At 51.2% G+C, this 19,518-nt stretch overlaps 2 protein-coding genes across 5 annotated transcripts in view; both read left to right on the forward strand.

Annotated features, from left to right (window-relative positions):
• The window catches only part of Znf775 (zinc finger protein 775), a 25,640-nt gene continuing 6,122 nt past the window's right edge, over window positions 1-19,518 (forward strand). The window contains exons 1-5 of one of the 4 annotated variants that reach the window (XM_052721890.1): window positions 1-113; window positions 3,004-3,075; window positions 3,994-4,097; window positions 9,385-9,466; window positions 14,610-16,234. In XM_052721890.1, the coding sequence (XP_052577850.1) occupies window positions 9,436-9,466; window positions 14,610-16,207 (1,629 nt within the window). In that variant the 5' untranslated portion in view covers window positions 1-113; window positions 3,004-3,075; window positions 3,994-4,097; window positions 9,385-9,435 and the 3' untranslated portion in view covers window positions 16,208-16,234. Of the gene's footprint in view, window positions 114-1,593; window positions 2,901-3,003; window positions 3,076-3,993; window positions 4,098-9,384; window positions 9,467-14,609; window positions 16,952-19,518 lie in introns of those variants that run through there. The other 3 variants (XM_052721887.1, XM_052721888.1, XM_052721889.1) reach the window with 3 other exon arrangements.
• Window positions 16,217-19,518, forward strand: part of LOC128099958 (zinc finger and SCAN domain-containing protein 2) — a 14,126-nt gene continuing 10,824 nt past the window's right edge. Inside the window, exon 1 of the mRNA XM_052721900.1 lies at window positions 16,217-16,234. The gene's annotated coding sequence lies outside the window, so the exon portion shown is untranslated. The remainder of the gene's footprint in view (window positions 16,235-19,518) is intronic.

Genomic DNA, 19,518 nt, shown 5'->3' on the forward strand with positions numbered 1-19,518 from the left:
ATCACGGACGCCTGCCCGCCCCGCCTGCCCCGGGACTGGCCGTGGCCGGGAGCCCGGTACCCAAGTCGCCCCTTGGGTAGCAGTTCCCGTTAACCTTAGCTACAAAGTCAAAGGTATTTATTTCCCAGCCCCCCACCCCCATCCCTAGTCCTTGTGCATTCCGGGCAGGAGGGCCGGTGCAGGGATGGACCAGCGCCCGGTCGCTGCTCCGGTGCTGCTCTGCTGTCCCGGGCTGTAGAGGAAGGATGATGGGTCCGGGGCCTTGAGGTGCTCCGAGTCCCGCGCGCACCTCAGCTCCAGGCCCCAACTTTCTGCACCACCAGCACCCTGCCTAGCGCAGCGGGGAGAGACCTGAGGCTGGCTGGGAGGGCGGCAGGCCAGGGCAGCGAGGTCAAGGGGTAGGACCGTTGGGGAGCGGGGAGTCTACGCGCGGCCCCTCTGGTTGTTCCGAGTTCTCTGTCTGTCCACCCCACCCCCACCCCCGCGTAGACGCGCTTCTGGAGACAGGAACCCCAGTGTTGGTTACAGAAAGACTCAGTAGGTGATCCCTAAGTGAGCGATTCCGTGACCTGGGATGAGGATGGAGGCGAGAGAAAAACACACAGAAGTTACAGCTGTGTGAGCGTGTTCGGGGGAGGGGGTTCCCGGGACTATTCAAGTAAAAGGATTGCAGCAGCTCCAGTGGGTGTGGTGTCCGGCGACCTAGAGTCCGGAATGGTCTCCAGCTGCAGCGGAGGCTGGGTGTGGTCACCTGAGGTTGGAGGCAAGTGACAATCCAGGCCCCGCCTTTTTGTTTGTTCGGTTTTGTTTTTTACCTGTGTTAAGCAATTGCATGAAAACATTCCATAGCATTTGTGTCCTGTCAGTTCCAAGGTTCCATGATTCTGTGCTTCTACCAATCAGTTGTGGCTGACGAACTGACATTTATTTAAGTGAGCCCTCATAACCGTGTTTTGTAATGGTCTACAAGGCTGGGCCTGGATATTAGGATGTGTTTGATCTTCGGTGATAACAGAAAACTCTGATGATGACAGTTACCCTGAGTACTTGTTTGGATAACACAGAAACATTAGCTTGTGTCTCCAAAAGGTGTCTGTCTCTGGCAAAGTGACCCCTGATTTGGGCCGGAAAGGGGTATGGGCAAGGTCACTGCAAGACAGGTCAGAGGTTGCAGGTGGGTGAGGAGACAAGAAATCTGGGTATTGGGTGATAACATACATGGGGCAATGGGGAAAGGTAACCAGAGACTTTTTTGAATGACCTTGCCAAGATGTTTTGGTTAAATCTCCAAGTGTCTGGGAGCCCTTGAAGTATGTTAAGGGAGAAAAATGTCCAAATTGCAGTTTTAGAAACTTATTTGGGTTTTGGGTGGCAGATGGATTGGAGGGACCTAGAAAATCAGTAAAACTTTCAGATTTTATTTATTTTGTGTGTGTGGGAGGGAGGGAGGGAGAGGGAGGGAGGGAGGGAGGGAGGGAGGGAGGGAGGGAGGGAGGGGGAGAGAGAGAGAGAGAGAGAGAGAGAGAGAGAGAGAGAGAGAGAGAGAGAGAGAGTGTTTTGGGAGTTGGCGCTCACACTCTACCACGTGGATCACATGGGTTCTGGGTATCAAACTTAGGTCAACAAGTTTACATGTCAAGCACTTTTACCCAGTAAGCCAGTGGTTCTCACCCTTCTTAAGGATGCAACCCTTTAATACAGTTCCTCATGTGGTGACCCCAACCATAAACTGTTTTGAAGTTACTACTTCATAACTGTGATTTTGCTACTGTTAGAATTGGACTATAAGTATCTGTGTTTTCTCATGGTCTTAGGCGACCCACAGGTTGAGACCTGATGCACTAAGTGCTCTCACTGACTTTTAAAAGTCATTTAGGTGAGAAACATTGAGAACTGAACTCAGAATTGGTGACAGATGGCCCGGGGTGGGTTCCTGATTCCCGTTCTAGGTGTGACGTGGACGCCTGGAAGAACTTTGCCAGCCTTTGGTGTGGGCTCAAGGGAGAAACTTGGGCTGATGATTTAGACTTGGGGTAACTGAGCTCACCCAAAGTGGGTAGAGGGGAAAGGATCTGCTGCTTCCATGCGGGCTAGGCCCGGGAGGAGCTCACACTGCACGGACTGCTGGGCACAGTCTAGTCACATGTCCCATAAAGCAATTCAGGGCTTCCTCCCTCCCTAAGTTCTGTTTCTTGGAATGAACGTATGTTAATATGGCTCTGGGTATTCAAAGACTTTTTAAAAAATTTTTTTAAAGATAGGGTTTTATGTAACCCAGGCTAGTGTGGAACCTGAAATGTAGCTTAGGCTGGTCTTGAACTCCTGGGGTTCCTGTTTACTGAAAGCTTGGATTACATGAAGGTCCCACTACATTCAATTTGAGAAGACTTTATCATGATTGCTTTCGTTTCTGTTGTCACAAGTGGACCATGTAGTGATTCGTGTTGATGTGCCTCACATCGGCATGCCTGTATGATGCTGGAAATGCATCTTTTTAAAAAGACTTAGTTTTGCTTTATGTGTCCGGGTGCTTTGCCTGTGTGTATCTCTATGCACCACATACATGCAGGCAGACCAGAGCGGGAGTCAGATCTCCTGGAACTGGAGTTACACACCGATGTCAGTCATCATGTGGGTGCTGGGAACAGAACCCCATCCTCTGCAAGAGCGTCAAGTGCACTTAACTACCCAGTCACCTCTCCAGCCCCCATGCCTGCTTTAGGACACTTTCCTGTGTTTACAAGTCCGGTCCTCCAGTCCTCCACATGTCTGGGGGACACGCTGCAGTGTTGCCCGGCTCCCAGTGCGCGTTTGAAACTGCAGCTAATACTGGACTGCACTCAGTCTTTTCCCGCACATACATCTGATAGTCTACTTTACACACTAGACACAGAGAGAGGGTAAGATCAATAAATGTTACACTATAACGGTTATGACAGTGTGCTATAATAAATGTCATTCTTGGGTCTTGGGTCTCTCAAAAGGTCTTTTCTATTCTACCAGGTGAGGTTGGCCGTGGCTAACTGGCTCTGGAAAGCACACTGTGGGTGAAGGGGTTACTGTGCAGTGTGGCAGGTATCCGTTCTGTATCTTTGAACTTGTGTTTGCTCAGCTGGTGTGGATAGGGGGTATTGCTCGTGTGTGCACTTGGCTGTGTTTCTTAGCTTCCTGTTGGCCGTTGGTCTTGTTTGACTGAAATCCATTCCTAGGCAGAGTAAATGTGTTGGTGGTGACAAGGAGTGTCTGCTTTAAGTCTTCACCTTAACTACCCAGTTCAGTGTGTGTGGGCCCTTTTGTGTCAGGGCTCCAGCAGGGCAAGGCTCTGCCCTCCTAGATCTCACCCCCCAGGAAGACAGCAGTGGCCTTGGCTGTCAGTCACAGTGGGACAAGCACGTGTGGCCTTTGAGCACTTGCATGTGACCAGCATGCTTGAGAAACTGAATTTTAAGTTAATTTATTTGAATTTAAGGATGCTTGTTGTTGTATCTGTTAATGGTTTGTGTATTTTTATTTTATGGGCATTGGTGTTTCGCCTGCCTGTATATCTGTGTGAGGGTGTCAGATCCCCTGGAACTAAAGTTACAGGCAGTGTGAGCTGCCATGTGGGTGCTGGAAATTGAACCCTGGTCCTCTGGAAGTGCAGCTAGTGCTCTTAACCTAGGAACCATCTTTCCAGCTCCTCTGAATTTAAATAACCACATCTGGGCATAGAAGGCAAACTCCTGAAAATGAGGGACTGCGAGTTTAGGGTTGTCTTTGCTGCTGGTGCCTTCCAGGTAAGTCTCATACCTTCTCTTGGAGGCTACATGGTTTTGGAGAGTGCTCCATCTAACCCCCATCTATCCTGATGCCACCATTTACATGACCCCAGGTAGGATTTCCTTAGCTAAAGGACAGTGTGGGCTTTGCTTGATGAGTGCTTGATACTTGTCAGTTTTTAGCAGCTGGTGACATCTCCTTGTTCGTGTTGATAGCTCTTCTCTCTTTCCCCAGGTCACTGTCAAGGAAGCCCGTGACCCCATCCTCAGATCCCTGTGGGCTTGGGTGATGCACATCCTTTTCTCCAGGGGAGAGCTAAGAACCTCCTTGGCACAGAGGTACAGATGTTACCCTCACCTGTCCCTCTGCAGATGCTGTCCCCGCTTTCTGGCAATTCCCTGGGGAGGCTGGCAAGCAGGGAAGGCAGGCAGAAGGATGATGTCACTGGTGGGTGCCCTGAGGACAGGCGGGGTCAGTGAGGGCTGGGAAAGATGTGTTTGCTAGAAAGGAAAGTGGGGGAGAGGACAGTGGCCAGGTGGGGAGGGCCCTGAGGCGGGCTGTCTCCTGCCTGGGTCTCCCGGGAAGGTAAAGTGTCCTTGGTGTAGATGAGAGCTCAACAGGATTGGGACCTCGTGGGACCCCTGGGCTGAGAAAAGCCAGTGGCCGGGCTTTTGTCATCGGAAGACCTGCTCTACTGATGATGAGATACGAAGTACCGTCCACTTCTCACTTCCATTCCCGGGAGGGGCCTGCATTGTGGGAGGGGTGAGTGGGGAGACCTGGACAGGCCCCTGAGTTGCTTGTCTCTGTCACTGGACCTCACCTCATTTCCTCATCTTCACCCCGTGCACTTCGGTCTGTGCTGACACCCAAGTCCTTTGTTATCCCCCGTGTCCCAGCCCTCACCGCCTGCTGCAGACCACAGTCCTCTCTTGGTGTCTCTGCAGATGGCAGAGCAGCTGATGGCTGGGGACTTCCCATCAGGGGACTTCACAGCCAAACCGTGGTCAGAGGCCTTATCTTGTGTATGTCCTGTCCTCGTAGTTCTCGTGGTGATGGAAAGAAGGGAGGGTCAAGACTGAGGTTCAGGCCCCCCGTGATAGGCCAGCCTGTCTTCCTGTCTCGCGAGGCTGTATAGGAAGTAGTGGGGGGGTGCACCTGCCCCTTAGCTCCGATGTCTTGCTAGGGTGTTCAGGTGGAAAGCCCGCTGCTCACTTGCTTCCTGGGTGTCTCTCCTGTCAGCTGACTGGTGTGTCAGGTGGGTTATGGGGAGGGATGATGTAAATGGCACAGCAGAGTGATAGGTGGAGTGAGAGACACACTGGAGGGTGTGGCATGGACGCATGGAGGACTTGAGTGTCCGTGTATGGCCTACCCTGGGCTTGCCTTGCCTAGCCTGTGTTCTGCAGACATGTAACACCTGAGCATACAGGAAGTAGGTCTCAAAAGACATGGCCTGCCGCCACGTATCTCTGTCTTTTCTCTATCCCCTATTCTCTCTCCTCATCCCTTTGGGCCTGTGTGGGTCTCCTTCCTTCTTTTCCCATGTCTGTTCCTGCTGAGACCCCAGCAGAGTTGCCCTTCTGGCCTGGTGTGGCCTGGTGGTGCTCAGGCTGGGTCACCAGGAACCAAAACCCTTCCGGTTCCACTTTTGAAACAGTTCTTAGAAGCCAGAGTGGGTGAAGTGGTGCTCTGGCTGGGTAGTTTAGGGGTGCTCTGACTGGGTGGTTTAGGGGTGCTCTAACTGGGTAGTTTAGGGGTTCTCTGACTGGGCGGATTAGGGGTGCTCTGACTGGGCAGTTTAGGGGTGCTCTGACTGGGTAGTTTAGGGGTGTTCTGACTGGGCAGTTTAGGGGTGCTCTGACTGGGTAGTTTAGGGGTGCTCTGACTGGGCAGTTTAGGGGTGCTCTGACTGGGCAGTTTAGGGGTGTTCTGACTGGGCAGTTTAGGGGTGCTCTGACTGGGTAGTTTAGGGGTGTTCTGACTGGGCAGTTTAGGGGTGCTCTGACTGGGTGGTTTAGGGGTGCTCTGACTGGGTGGTTTAGGGTCTCTCTGGTGTGGTGTAGGCTGAATCCTGACCCTCTAGCTCTGTTCTGCATTCCAGGCCCGCACTCTCTCAGTCTGGCCAGGTGACCTCCGTTTATGGTCCTCTAGTCCTCTTGAGGTGGTCTCCAAGGTGTGGGATGCAGAAACTCACATACATAAATAGAGGGACCTGGAGGTAGTGGGTGGTGGGCAAGAGGGAGCTCCAGTCCCCAGATGTCCCTCAGGTAGGGCTGGCCTTCAGCTTCCTGCCGCTCCCTCCTCTCTGGCACCAGTGGGTTCCAGTGCCTACGAGAAAATGCAGTGAGAGTGCTTCCCAGACCCCCATGCGGAAACGGAACTGCAAACAAAACCTGCTGCCTCCATAGAAGAGTTCCCACGGGGTAAAGGAGAAAGAAAGTTCCTTTTTCCCCCCAATGGATAAATATTAGTACGAATGGTAACTTGGCCAGACAGTGGAACTCAAGCACCAGATGTAGCCTGGGAAGATGCCTCCCACTGCACAATCATGTTCTCACAAAAACCATGGCAGGTCGTCAGGCAGGAGGATGTCACATGTCACATGCAGCTCATTATGAGTCCACCTGGTCGTTGGGGTGACTATCTGTTAGGTAATTGCCTTTATCCAAATTAAAAATAAGCATCATATTTTTTTCCTCAGTATCAGAGCTTTATTAGGAGCGGGGTGGGGGTGGGGGTGGGGCCCAGGGGCACTCGGGCAGAAGAGAGTGACCAGACCTGTGAAAGACATGAGCAGGGAGGTGGTGGGGAGGAGAGAGCAGAAGGTCAACATCGTATTTTTATGACAGAAAAAAAAAGTTTGCTGCCCAGGTGCTGGCCTGCTGGAGGGAGGCATCCAAGTCTCTTGAGGAGAGAGGCCTCTGGCTTCCTGCCTGCTTTATCTCCAGTGGATGGCTCCCGACGCTTGAAGAAGTCAGTGGGTTGTCAAGTTTATTTAGAGGCTTATTTAGTTTTGAAAAGATTTACATTTGTTTAGAGAGGACAGAGCCAGAGCTTAGCAACTAGAAATTTCTAAAGAAGATGCTCGAAGAAAAGGAAATATTTCCTCCCTGCCTTGCATCTGGGGTTTGCATTTCTAGTCAGGGCTCTGATTTCTAGTCTGGGGAAGCACCCCCAGGACAAACTCAGGAAGGTGGCCTGAGGGACGTCATACTGAGGGCTGGTCTCTAGGGCCCAGAGTTGGTTCTCTAGTGCAGATAACAAAGCAAACAAAGGTACCAAGATGTTGCTAGAGTTTTCCTGCCTGGCCCACAGTCAGGGCAAATCTCTCTCACCCGCCAGTCCCAAGCCGCTCAAACCCGACCAAGTAAACACAGAGACTTATATTGGTTACAAACTGTATGGCCGTGGCAGGCTTCTTGTTAACTGTTCTTACAGCTTAAATTAATCCATTTCTATTAATCTATACCTTGCCACGTGGCTTGTGGCTTACCGGTACTTTACATCTTCCTTGTCCTGATGGCGGCTGGCAGTGTCTCCTCCTCCAGCTTCCTGTTCTCTCAATTTTTCTCTCTGTTAGTCCCGCCTATACTTCCTGCCTGGCCACTGCCAATCAGTGATTTATTCATTGACCAATCAGCAACACATTTGACATACAGACCATCCCACAGCACCAAGAAGTCCCTGTCTGGGGCTGGGTGAAACCAGCTTTGAATTTCTATAGGGCAGCCAGCCACAAAGTCCTGGTTGTGCTAAGGGGGAATTGTTGGGTGAAGCTGGACCCCAACCTTAAGAGAGACAGTCACACCAATGTGGTGGATAGCACCAGCCCACCTGTGAGCCACAGCTCAAAGCCAGGCAGCATGTTTGGGAATACACAGAGCCTGTCAGGTGGTAAAACACGTTGGAGGTGAGCTGGGGAATGTAGCTCAGTTGGTAGAGTGGATGCAGAGCATGCTGGGAGCCTTGAGTTCTATCCATCCCTAGACCGCATCGAAAGCCAGGCCTGGTGGCACAGGTCTGTAACGGTGGCACTAGGGAGATGGGAGTTGGAGGCTGTAAACTGAAGGTCATCCTTGAGTACATGACAAGCAAGGCCAGCCTGGCCTACACAGGACAGTGCCTCACACTCTCCTAAACTTCGGGGATGGAAAAGAACAGTGAGGGGTCCCGGGGCAAGCCAGCCGCTCTGGTAAGGTGATGCGTAAGCAGAAGGAAGGAAGAGTGAGGTGGGCAGGGATTGTGGGGATGAACAGAGCAGAGGGCGTCAAAGCCTGGGCCATCCAAGCAGCTGTGTGGCCGGTCTCAGGCCGTACCCCGGCCATAAAGGGGAGCAGTTGGAGATGTTCAAAAGATGATTGTAAAATAAGATTGAGGAATGCTAGATCGTGAACTAGGGAGTGGTCAGCCTGCGTGTTCTCGGTGGTGGTGGTGGTGGTGATGGTGGTGGTGATGGTGGTGGTGATGATGGTGGTGGTGGTGGTGGTGGTGATGGTGGTGATGGTGGTGGTGGTGGTGATGGTGGTGGTGGTGGTGGTGGTGGTGGTGATGATGGTGGTGGTGATGGTGGTGATGGTGATGATGGTGGTGGTGGTGGTGGTGGTGGTGGTGGTGGTGATGATGGTAGTGGTGGTGGTGATGGTGGTGATGATGGTGGTGGTGGTGATGATGGTGGTGGTGATGATGGTGGTGGTGATGGTGGTGATGGTGGTGATGATGGTGGTGGTGGTGATGATGGTGGTGGTGGTGGTGGTGATGGTGGTGGTGATGGTGGTGGTGGTGATGGTGGTGATGGTGATGATGGTGGTGGTGGTGATGGTGGTGGTGATGATGGTGGTGGTGGTAGTGGTGATGGTGGTGGTGATGATGGTGGTGGTGGTGATGGTGGTGGTGATGATGGTGGTGGTGGTGGTGATGGTGGTGATGATGGTGGTGATGGTGGTGGTGGTGGTGGTGGTAGTGGTGGTGATGGTGGTGGTGATGATGGTGGTGATGGTGATGATGGTGGTGATGGTGGTGGTGGTGGTGGTGGTGGAGGAGGCGGCGGCGACAGCAGCTGTGAGATGTCATGGAGGAGTTTGTTCTAGGATATTGGAAGAGTTTTCCACTGACGTAGGGAATGTGGGAGATGGTCTGCCTTCCTGGTGTTGTTTTAGTTTTGGTGATAGTGTTGGGATGGAATTCCAGGCCTTGCACATGCTAGGCAAGCACTCTGCCACAGTCACATCCCCAGCCCCTCCAGGTGTCTTCTTGAACAGGTTCCCCCATATCTAACCTTACCTGGGGTACCTGGCTCTCGGGTGCCATGCCCTTCATATGCCCTCTATTCATGCTGAGGGTATGGACTCTGAGGCTTTGGTGTGGGAGTTATGGAATTTGCACACATTCAGCTGTGTAGCCATCCCTGTGTCTCTGGGCACATCAAGGCCTCTCTCAGGCCCAGTTTCCTCTTTGTCCGTGAGAATTGTGCCCGCTTCCCTTCCCATCTGCACATTTCACCTGAGGGAGCCGATAGAACTCTGAAAAAAAGCATGGGCTGTGAGACGGGAGAGCACTGGCTGGGAAAATGGGTTTTGACTGTGCCACAGACCATTCTTTCTCTTTTCTTCCATCTTCCCCCAGGGGGCAGGGCTGAGACCTCAGCAGCACTGATGCAGGGGGAGGTCTGCAGGGATGGAGAGCATCCTCGTTGCCAATGGCTCAGGTAAGAGAAGTCAGCCTCCCCCTCCCAAACCCTTACCCTCCTTGGAGCCAAATGTAAGTTGCCTCCCTCAACTAGTATCTTCTAGAATGTAGAATTTCAGTGTGGGGACCAGGACTTTGAAGGTCATCCAAAGAATAAAACAAAGATAGTAATGTTGGGAGCATAAAAAAGGCCAAGCCAGGCCTGTAGGGACACAGCAGGCCGGTAAAAAGCAGGGTGTTGTTTTCAGTGCTGGGACTGGGACTTGACGACGCCTTGCCAGTCAGACTTGGGGAGTGAGCTCTCTGGGTAGGGCGGTTGGCTAAGAGAAGCTGTTGTTCACTGACCATCAAGCCAGACTACTAGAGATCCCAGGGTCACGCAGAGTTCAGGGTCCTCATCATTCTGCAGGCTGCTGTGCTGACAGGCAGCAGGCAGTCTGGGGATTTCCCAGGCCAATGCTTCCTGGAGTGGAAACATTTCCTGCCTGGCATTCTGTTTTAAGAATGGGGAGCAGTACCTGGAGGCCCGAGACTTTCATCACACTTGCGTGCCTTGGGGCAGGTTGAAGTTCAAGCACACTCCCTTCCTCAGTGGTAGGCCCGGCAGGGGTCTGTGCTGGGTCCAGATTCCTCTATACTCTGAAGCAGGCAGCTGGAGAAGAGCTCTGTCCAGGGTCATCTTTCTGGTTGGATGTCATCTAAGCTTAACTAGATAAGGCATTAAACACGGGGTCCTCTGGGTTATTTCAGTAGACACCATGTCAATCAGGGACAGTGATCTCTTCTCGTTGAATAAACCTCAGACTCACTGCCAGATTAGATACTTGGCACCAAATACTTCCTTTGCCCGGATTTCAGCGCAGGTCAGGGGAGAGTTCTATAATCAATTTAACTCATTACACTTGAATATTCAGTTCCTGCCAATATAGAATTGAAGGCACTGCCCGCCTTCTTAAGCATGGCTTACTAAAATGAGTTCTCGTGACCAAGCACAGAGAAGACCAAAATTAATTTCGAACTGATTTTTATTAATGCTGTGCACCAGGAACCTATTGTATTTCCCCTGAAAGAAAATGTCTCAGTTACTCTTCTATTTCTGTGATGAAACACCATGACCAGGGCAACCTGTAAAAAAATCATTTAATTTGGCTTATGGTTTCAGAGGGTTAGAGTCCTTAATGGTGGGGCGAGGGACCAACTGAGGGTGCACATCATGACCCACAACCATCAGACAGACAGACAGACAGAGAGGAGAGCACACTGGAATGGCTCCAGGCTTTGGAAACCTCAAAGCCTGCCCCCAGTGGCACATCTCCTCCAGCAAGATCACACTTCCTTCTACTAACTGGGGACCAAGATTTCAACTCTATGACCCCCTTTGGAGGCCATTCTTTCAAACTACCAAAGAAGGACAGTTGGCACTAAGACCTTTGTCTCTTCAGTAAAGTTTAGTGGTTTTCTTTACAAACATTTTCTATGCTTTTTAAGGCACTCACAATTATAAATGACTGTTGTCCGTTTTTAAAAGTGATTGATTTTGTATGCTTTTGTGCCTGACAGTCTTGCTGAACCATAGTATCTCCATTTGTTAGTGGGTTCTGCGGTACACCTAAATTAATAGTCATAAGCACATGAGAGGATTTTTTTCCTCTTTCAAGTATCTTTGTGTTTTTCTCTTCTATCTTTGGCTGATTCCTCAGGGTTAAATAGTATCAGTGAGAATACGTGTCCTTACTGTGTTCTGAATACTGTCTTCTGTCCTTTGCTGCTGACTAGAAAGCTTGCTGTAGTGTTAGTATACACCTTTTGTCATCTTGAATTTCCTTATATCCCTAGTTTGCTAATGCCTTCCCTCCTCCCGAAATAATGACTGAAATTTTTTCACGTGACTTTTTCTGCATCTGTTGAAAATACTGTAAGGTAGACTTTTTTTTTTTTTTTTAAATATGCTGGAGAATCAATTACAGGCCTTGTGCTGCTAGGTAAGCACTCTACAACCCCAGCTGATATTTCACTTTTAATAAGATAATATCGAGCTGGGCAGTGGTGGCGCATGCCTTTAATCCCAGCACTCGGGAGGCAGAGCCAGGCAGATCTCTGTGAGTTCGAGGCCAGCCTGGGCTACAGAGTGAGATCCAGGACATGCTCCAAAGCTACACGGAGAAACCCTGTTTTGAAAAACAAAAAAACAAAACAAAAGATGATATCTAGAGTTATATCAAGCCATCTTTACCTTTTCTGGGGAAAAGTCCCGGCAAGGCTGTACCATTTCTAATTCTGCTGAACTTGCTTTGCAAATGTTTGTGTTTGAGGAGCAGTGAATCTGCCATTTCCTGCCTGTTCCCATTCTTGGATGCTTGTCTTGTAGATGCTCCCTGCCCCTCATTCTCTCCTCTCCCCCTTCCCTCTTCCCTCCTAGTTACTGACTAGTTCCAGAGCTGGGAATAAGCCTTTCTTATCAATTAAAAGACATTTTTATTTTTGATGCTGAGTGTGTGTCGTGAGTGTATGCTGTACATGTTCCCAAACTCCAGAAGAGAATGTCAGATCCCGAGAGCTAGAGTTACGGCTGGTTGTGAGTCACCCCACCTGGGTACTGAAGCCGAAGTCAGAGCAGGACATGCTCTTCAATACTGAGCCATCTCTCATACTTCCTTTGAATTTTTTATAGAGTATGTTGATACAGCTGTGTTGTTTATAACCCAATTTGGGCTAGAATTTAGCTTTCACATTAATCTCTTATAAGCATATATATAATCAGTTTTAAACCTGCTCTGATTTAAAATCATTTTAAAATGTGTTTTTATTTTTAAATTATTTATTTATTTATTTTTTAAATGGTCTCTTTAGGGAGCTTATGTAGCTCTGGTTGTCCTGGAACTTACTATGTAGGCGAGGCTAGCCTCAAACTCACAGAGCTCTGCCTCCTTCTGCCTCCCAAGTGTTGGGATTAAAGGAGTACACTGCTATGCTAGGCCATTTTTATTTTTATGTGTATGCATATTTTGCCTGCATGTGTCTGTGCACCACATGCATGCATTACCCATGGAGGCCAGAAGGGGGCGCCATTACAGGAGGTTTATGAGCCGCCTTGTGGGCACTGGGAACTGAACCCTGGTCCTCTGGAAGAGCAACCAGTGCTCTTAACCACTGAGCCATCTCTCCAGTCCTTTTAACCTGCTCTTGAATTCATTTTAATTTATATTTTCTTGTAATATTATTTACTTTATATTTATGGATTTAGTGATATAAAGGCTATTCATGATATTTTAGTATTGTTGGAATCCTTTTGTACTTTTCGAGACTTTATTTTTAACTTTATTAATCTTTTTTTCTACTTCTTGAATGTGTTGCTTTGCTGATGCTGAAATCTGTTGTTTGCAGATCTTCTTGGCTCATGACTGCTTCGTACTGCCTCTTTTTATCAGGTGTGAGCTTCTTACTGAAGCATAGCACACAAAGGAAGGTGCACACGTTACAAGCTCATAAATTCTTACAAAGCAGCCCACCTTTGTAACCAGGACCTGCATCAAAGAAGAACACAGATAGGACCTCAGAGCCTGTTCCTCTGTGATGGGCCATGATCTAACTCACAGTAGTTTTTTTTTTTTTTTTTACCAGATTTGATGTTTACATAAGTGAATCGCATCTATACTCTGCCCTTTCTAAAGCAGTCTTCGCTATGGCTTCTTACCACCGGGAGCCTGGGTGTAAGCTGTGGGCTGGTCGCTGCTTCCCTGAGCTTTAGTGCAGTGGTTCTCAACCCCTGAGTTGTGATCCCTTTGGGGGTGAATGACGCTTTCACAGGGGTTGCATATCAGATATTTACATTAAGATTCATAACAGTAGCAAAATTACAGGTGTGAAGTAACAATAAAATAATTTTATGGTTGGGGGTCATCAAAACATGAGGAACTGTTTAAAGGGTGGCAGCATTAGGAAGGTTGAGAACCACTGCTCTAATGGATTACCTTCACTAAAAGGGCATGGAATACCTTTTCCCATGCTGAGCCTTTGGGGCCTACCTCCTCATTCATAGTTTTGTGAGAGAAAGGTGGAGGTCCTTCCAGTGGGGTGTTCCTGCTCCATAGCCCTGCCAGTGGAGACAAAGGGTCAGTGACTCAGGGTGTGGTAGCCCTAACCACTGAGGGACTGGGCATGCCTAGAAAGCTCCCGGTGTCCATGCTAGAAAAAGAACAGCAAGTTTTAGTTTGGTGAGATGGCTCAGCAGACGATATTACAGGGCAGGGGATGCTCTTACAGGGCATGGGATGCTCTTACAGGTCAGGGGATGCTCTAACAGGGCAGGGGATGCTCTTACAGGTCAGGGGATGCTCTTACAGGGCAGGGGATGCTCTAACAGGGCAGGAGATGCTCTTACAGGGCAGGAGATGCTCTTACAGGGCAGGAGATGCTCTTACAGGGCAGGAGATGCTCTTACAGGGCAGGGGATGCTCTTACAGGGCAGGGGATGCTCTAACAGGGCAGGGGATGCTCTTACAGGGCAGGGGGTGCTCTTACAGGGCAGGGGATGCTCTTACAGGTCAGGGGATGCTCTTACAGGGCAGGGGATGCTCTTACAGGTCAGGGGATGCTCTTACAGGGCAGGGGATGCTCTTACAGGGCAAGCCTGACAGCCCAAGTTCAACTCCCAAAACCTACATGAAAATGGAAGTTGTCCTTGGACCTCCACATATCGACCTTGCATCTGCCTATCCACACAAACACACACATGTGCACACACATGTATACACACAGAGTCACTTTTAAAAAACAATGGTAATTTTGAACATTGGCCATTGTCTTTCTCCCTGGCTCAGGAAGCGTCACTGCCTGGGTTCTTTAACATCTCTGCATCCGCTGGACCTTGGGTAGGGAAGGCAGGACAGCTCAAGCACGAGGGACCCCATGGTCTTGGCAAGCCAGCCGCGTACTTGATTTTACTCTTCTGTGGGCTTTCTCCACTCTTCACCTTCTGCCTGCCGGTCTAGGTCCTTCAAGTCTTCCCTGCCCTCATTCTTTCTTATCCATGTTCTTCCCTCCATTGAAAATGGTTTTGCCTTCACTCTCTCAGCCGTCCCCACGCTTCCCCGCACCTCTTCCTCTCTACGCTCTCTGCATCCCACAGTGATGTCTTCTGACTTCTCCCTTTGCCTCCGTAGGAGATGGGCTGGCAGGGATCAAGCAGGAGAAGCCAGAGCGGCTGCTGCAGACTGTGGTGTCTCAGGCCGCGCTTCCGGAGAAGGACAAGGAAAACATATTTCAGCAGCAGGGCGTCCTCCCACCGTGCCAGACCGTGGGGCGGCCCTGGGCTCTGGGATCACAGGAGGAGGTTGGAGGTGCATGGTGGGTCCCACCTCCTGAGCAGGATGCACGGCTGGCTACTCGAGTCCCGGGGACAGCCCCAGGCCCGCTGAGCCCCGCACTTTCTGCGGGTGGGGGTCACTTCGTGTGTGTGGATTGTGGGAAAAGGTTCAGCTGGTGGTCATCCCTGAAGATCCACCAGCGCACACACACGGGCGAGAAGCCTTACCTCTGCAGCAAGTGTGGCAAGAGCTTCAGCCAGAAGCCTAACCTAGAGCGCCATCAGCGCCACCACACTGGCGAGAGGCCCTTCTGCTGCCCAGAGTGCACAAGACGCTTCAGTCAGAAGCAACACCTGCTCAAGCACCAGAAGACGCACTCTCGACCCGCCACCCACGCGTGTCCAGAATGCGAGCGCTGCTTCCGGCACCAAGTGGGCCTCCGCATCCATCAGCGAGCGCATGCCCGGGACCGCCTGGGTGCCCGTGTCAGCTTGCAGGAGATGCTCCGGTATGCTGCTGTGCGCCGCCGGGCCTGCCGCCTGCGCCCTGGATCCCCACGCGGGCGCCCCGAGTGGGTCTGGCTGGGGCTCTGCCAGGGCTGGTGGGGCCAGCATGGGGTACGGACAGCAGCCCATGGCCGCTTAGGTCCCAGTGAGCAGCGCCAGTTCATCTGTAATGAGTGCGGTAAGAGCTTCACGTGGTGGTCATCCCTGAATATCCATCAGCGCATCCATACAGGCGAGCGGCCCTACGCATGCCCTGAATGCGGCCGCCGCTTCAGCCAGAAGCCCAACCTGACAAGGCACCTGCGCAACCACACAGGTGAGCGGCCGCACCCATGCTCGCACTGTGGCCGCAGCTTCCGCCAAAAGCAGCACCTGCTCAAGCACTTGCGCACACACCTGCCTGGTGCCCAGTCTGCAAGGTGCACCAGCTGTGGACAGAACTACCCCAGCCGTGCGGCACTGCGGGCCCACCAGCGAGTACATGCCACGGCAGAGCTGCTGCGTTCGCGGTCTGCAGTCCAGGGTGGTGTGCCTGGTTCAGAGCCACAAGCTGAGATTGCCCGGAGTGTGGCTGTGAAGCCCCACGGTACCCAGGGTGTCAAAGAAGTGCTGTGTGGTCAGGGGTGCGAGACCCTGGCTGCACCCAGTGAGCAGCGCCAGTTCATCTGTAACGAGTGTGGCAAGAGCTTCTCATGGTGGTCAGCGCTCACCATCCACCAGCGCATCCACACTGGCGAGCGACCCTATGCGTGCCCAGACTGCGGCCGCTGTTTCAGCCAAAAGCCCAACCTCACACGACACCGGCGCAACCACACCGGTGAGAGACCCTACCTGTGCACTGCCTGTGGCCGTGGGTTCCGTCAAAAGCAGCATCTGCTGAAGCACCAGCGTGTGCATCGTGGAGCTCAGGCACCACACCCTCGCCCAGAGGAGGAAGAAGAGCCGTAGTGTGTGCCCCCCGTGCAGCTAATGGTGGTGGGTGGTAGAATGTGTGCCTACAGGATGTTATTTGGGGAACAGGAGGGCCAGGAATGCTGACTCTTGATGCTCCCCAAGTTAGAGTCTGTTGAAAGGTTCCTCAAGGTTCGGAGGCCTGAGGATGGTGTTCCAGAAGCCTGAAAAGTGCCTAGTCGGGGAGGTGAGATCAAAGCTCTGAGTGTCTGTGATGGGAATGTGTTCCTTAGTACACCATTCAGAATTGGCCCTCAGCCATAGGCACCTTGTGAAGGGCTCTTGGGGTCCCTAGGAAAGCCTCCTTGTGTGAAATGGCCTGGAACTGATCAGTGGTAGCACTGTCCTGTGACATAGGCTACACGATGGTTAGCGGGGTCATCCGCATGGGAAGATGGTCACAGGCTCCAGGATCCCAGCAATAGAGCAAAGGTTTTGGCTAGGAGGGGGTAATTATTTCCCCAGCACCAAGGACAGTGCCACCTGTGCCGTGTTGGATGATTTGATGGTCTCTCTCCAACTGTCGTGGTGCTAGGTAAGGCAGACCTTGCCATAGAACTGATGATGTGTATGATGACTAAGGGTTGGGGTACAGTCACATGGTTTCAGCTATAGCTTGGCTGCTCGGGAAAGTGGCTGTATGTGAGAGTGGGCCATCTGTTCCAAGTGTGTGGGTTTCTATGGCTGACTTGGGTCCGTACCCATACTGGTGTTGGAGAAAAAATGAAGGACTGAATATTCCACGTGGTGTCGCTGTCCTTTCTGAATCATCCTTACTGGAGACCAGCTATGTGTGCTCCCTCGGATTCCGAGGGTGTTTGTGAGGGTTGCCTTTCATATGTGTCCTGCTCCAACCTGCTGCCCAGGCTGGAGGGTAGTTTTCTGTCTTCTGCTGTCCTTCAGGTCAGTTCCATGTGTCTTCCCACATACTGATTCTCTGTCCCCTCCTCATCCCTCTGAGGTCACCTCTCCTCCCCCGTAAAGCAGGGGAGCTGATGTCCTGGTGTTGACAGAAGCCAGGGCTCCAGCTCAGGCTTTAGCCTTGGATGTGTTCTTCCCCAAAGATGAGTTCCATGGCTGGAGGCAGGAGGAAGGTGGGCCAGTGAAGTTCCGGAGAAGGGAACTGCACTTGCTGGCCTCCTGGGGCCTCTATCTTCCTGAGGATGCCAAGCAGTGTTGAGTTCAGCCTGGCCTCTGGTCGAAGCCACTCTAGGTAAAAGAGTTTAACCTTTTGTTTGTTTGTTTTTGGTTTTTCGAGACAGGGTTTCTCTGTGTAGTTTTGGTGCCTGTCCTGGATCTTGCTCTGTAGCCCAGGCTGGCCTTGAACTCACAGAGATCCGCCTGGCTCTGCCTCCCGAATGCTGGGATTAAAGGCGTGCCCCACTGCTGCCCAGCAGAATTTAACCTCTTTTTTTGGAGATGCTTCAGTTGTTACAGAAGGCCACGGAAGGCTAAAGGCCAAACAAGCCCCCTGCAGCTGTTGCGCCTCTCCAAGGAGCACGTTGGCAAGGCAGCTTAGTGTTCAGCCTGGCCTGCTCTTTCTTGGTCAAGTTATTTGACCCTAAACTGGGTGAAGTTCTGCACTGGCTGAGGTGTGCTGATCAGCTCTGAGGACCAACAGGAAGCCAAGCCTGCAGAGTTTTCCCACCACCCCCTCCAACCCACACTGGGAATAGCTTCTCCTGCCACCCTGTGATGTCCTGTTCTTTCCTATCCCTTCCCAGGAGGTATTCAGGGTCCTGCATTATTCCATGCTTCTTCTTTGTCATCTAGCAAATCCTGGATCTGGCCTGGAAAGCTCACCTACTACTGAAAGGCATCCTAGAGTACCACCATTTGGGGCTAGAGCACCATTGCTTTCAGGGTAGGTCCTGCAGAAATACCGGCTCCCTATAGAATCAAGTGGCAGACACTGAAGAGATTAGATAGGCTCGGTCCTTCAACAGAACGGATTCTTTTCCACAAATGGCCTGTGATTAATTTCAAATCACAGTGGAGTGTGAGTAGGACTCAGGGTTAATGAGGCCTAATTGTAGCTCTTGCTTGTGCAAGTTGCAAGTTAAGAATGACTGTTCTCTTTTCCTGGGTGACGAGTCTCTCACAGGGTCCTAGGGCAGACAGGGTCAAATCTCCCAGAAGGCTAAATTACTGATTTATATGCATATCAACCAGATTGGGACTGCAAAGCATTGGCTCCTTAATGGATCTGTGTACTAGGCCTTGTGCTAGATGAGCAGAACATGGCCTCTGCCCTTGCTGAAGGACTTCCTGGGGAATCATTTTAATATGCTGTACACTGTCACAACCTGTATGCTCCACTCTTGAACAGATGGTTTTCAGCCCTGGCCCTGTTCATAAGACTTTCTTATTCATGATCTCATCTAATCCCATGTTGTCAGTGATGCAGGCTAAGCAGTGACATTGCCATTTGACATGAGGGAAAGGGGGGTTGGTAACTCAACTTGTCCACCAGGTCATGTTCTACACTGATGGCAGGTCCAGACCTTCTGTCAGCCAGAGGTCCCTTGTCACAACTATTGGCTTCTCTAAGGATAGCTCAGCGCTGGCAACTTCGGTTCTTCTCTTTCTTTGTAAAGTGGGTCAGAGACTATCAAAGAGGTGACATCAAATCAAAGACAAGGTCACACTTGTCCTAGTGGTTTACAATGTGGGGTGCTCAGCAGCATTGCAGAGAAGAAGGGGGTACGTGGGAGCCAGTCCATGAGAAAGGAAACCAGACCCCAAGCGTTCCTATCCTGTCCTCTGCCAGGTAAGTGAGTGCAAGCCTGCAGTGGCCCTGTAGCCAAGTTGCAAAAGGCTGCATCAGCTGGGTGGGGCTGGATCCTGGACCCCTTCTTGTCTTCTGTGAGGAGCAGGCTGAAGACTAAGACAGATAACCCGAGGTACATGAAGAGCAGCTGGCTTTAGGCAAACAAACAAACAAACCAAGTTCGACAGCAAAGGGGTCAGGCTCCTTGGGGGGGTTTGGAGTACACTGCCCAGGTTCATGGGTCAATCTGCCATGGGAAGCAGCTGTCCAGCAGGTGCACTAACCTGGAGAGAGAACAGATCCTTGCTGGGGCGGGGGTGGAAAAGCTGACAGAGTGAAGGGTACCTCTGAAACATGCTAACGTAGTCTGAATTTCATAAATATCTTTGACCTTTTGGTAGGAGGAGTATTGGAGCCAAAAATAGTATGTCACCATCATCCCGGATGAGACAAGGACAGTGAAGAGAGGGAAATTAGTAGAGTCTTAGGTTGTCCCTTTGGGGAAGGGATGGAATCTTCTGCGTCTCCAGGTTTGGGG

Source organism: Peromyscus californicus, unplaced genomic scaffold (genome assembly GCF_007827085.1).
Source record: "Peromyscus californicus insignis strain IS unplaced genomic scaffold, ASM782708v3 Scaffold_6__1_contigs__length_162567912, whole genome shotgun sequence".
Lineage (NCBI taxonomy): Eukaryota > Metazoa > Chordata > Mammalia > Rodentia > Cricetidae > Peromyscus > Peromyscus californicus.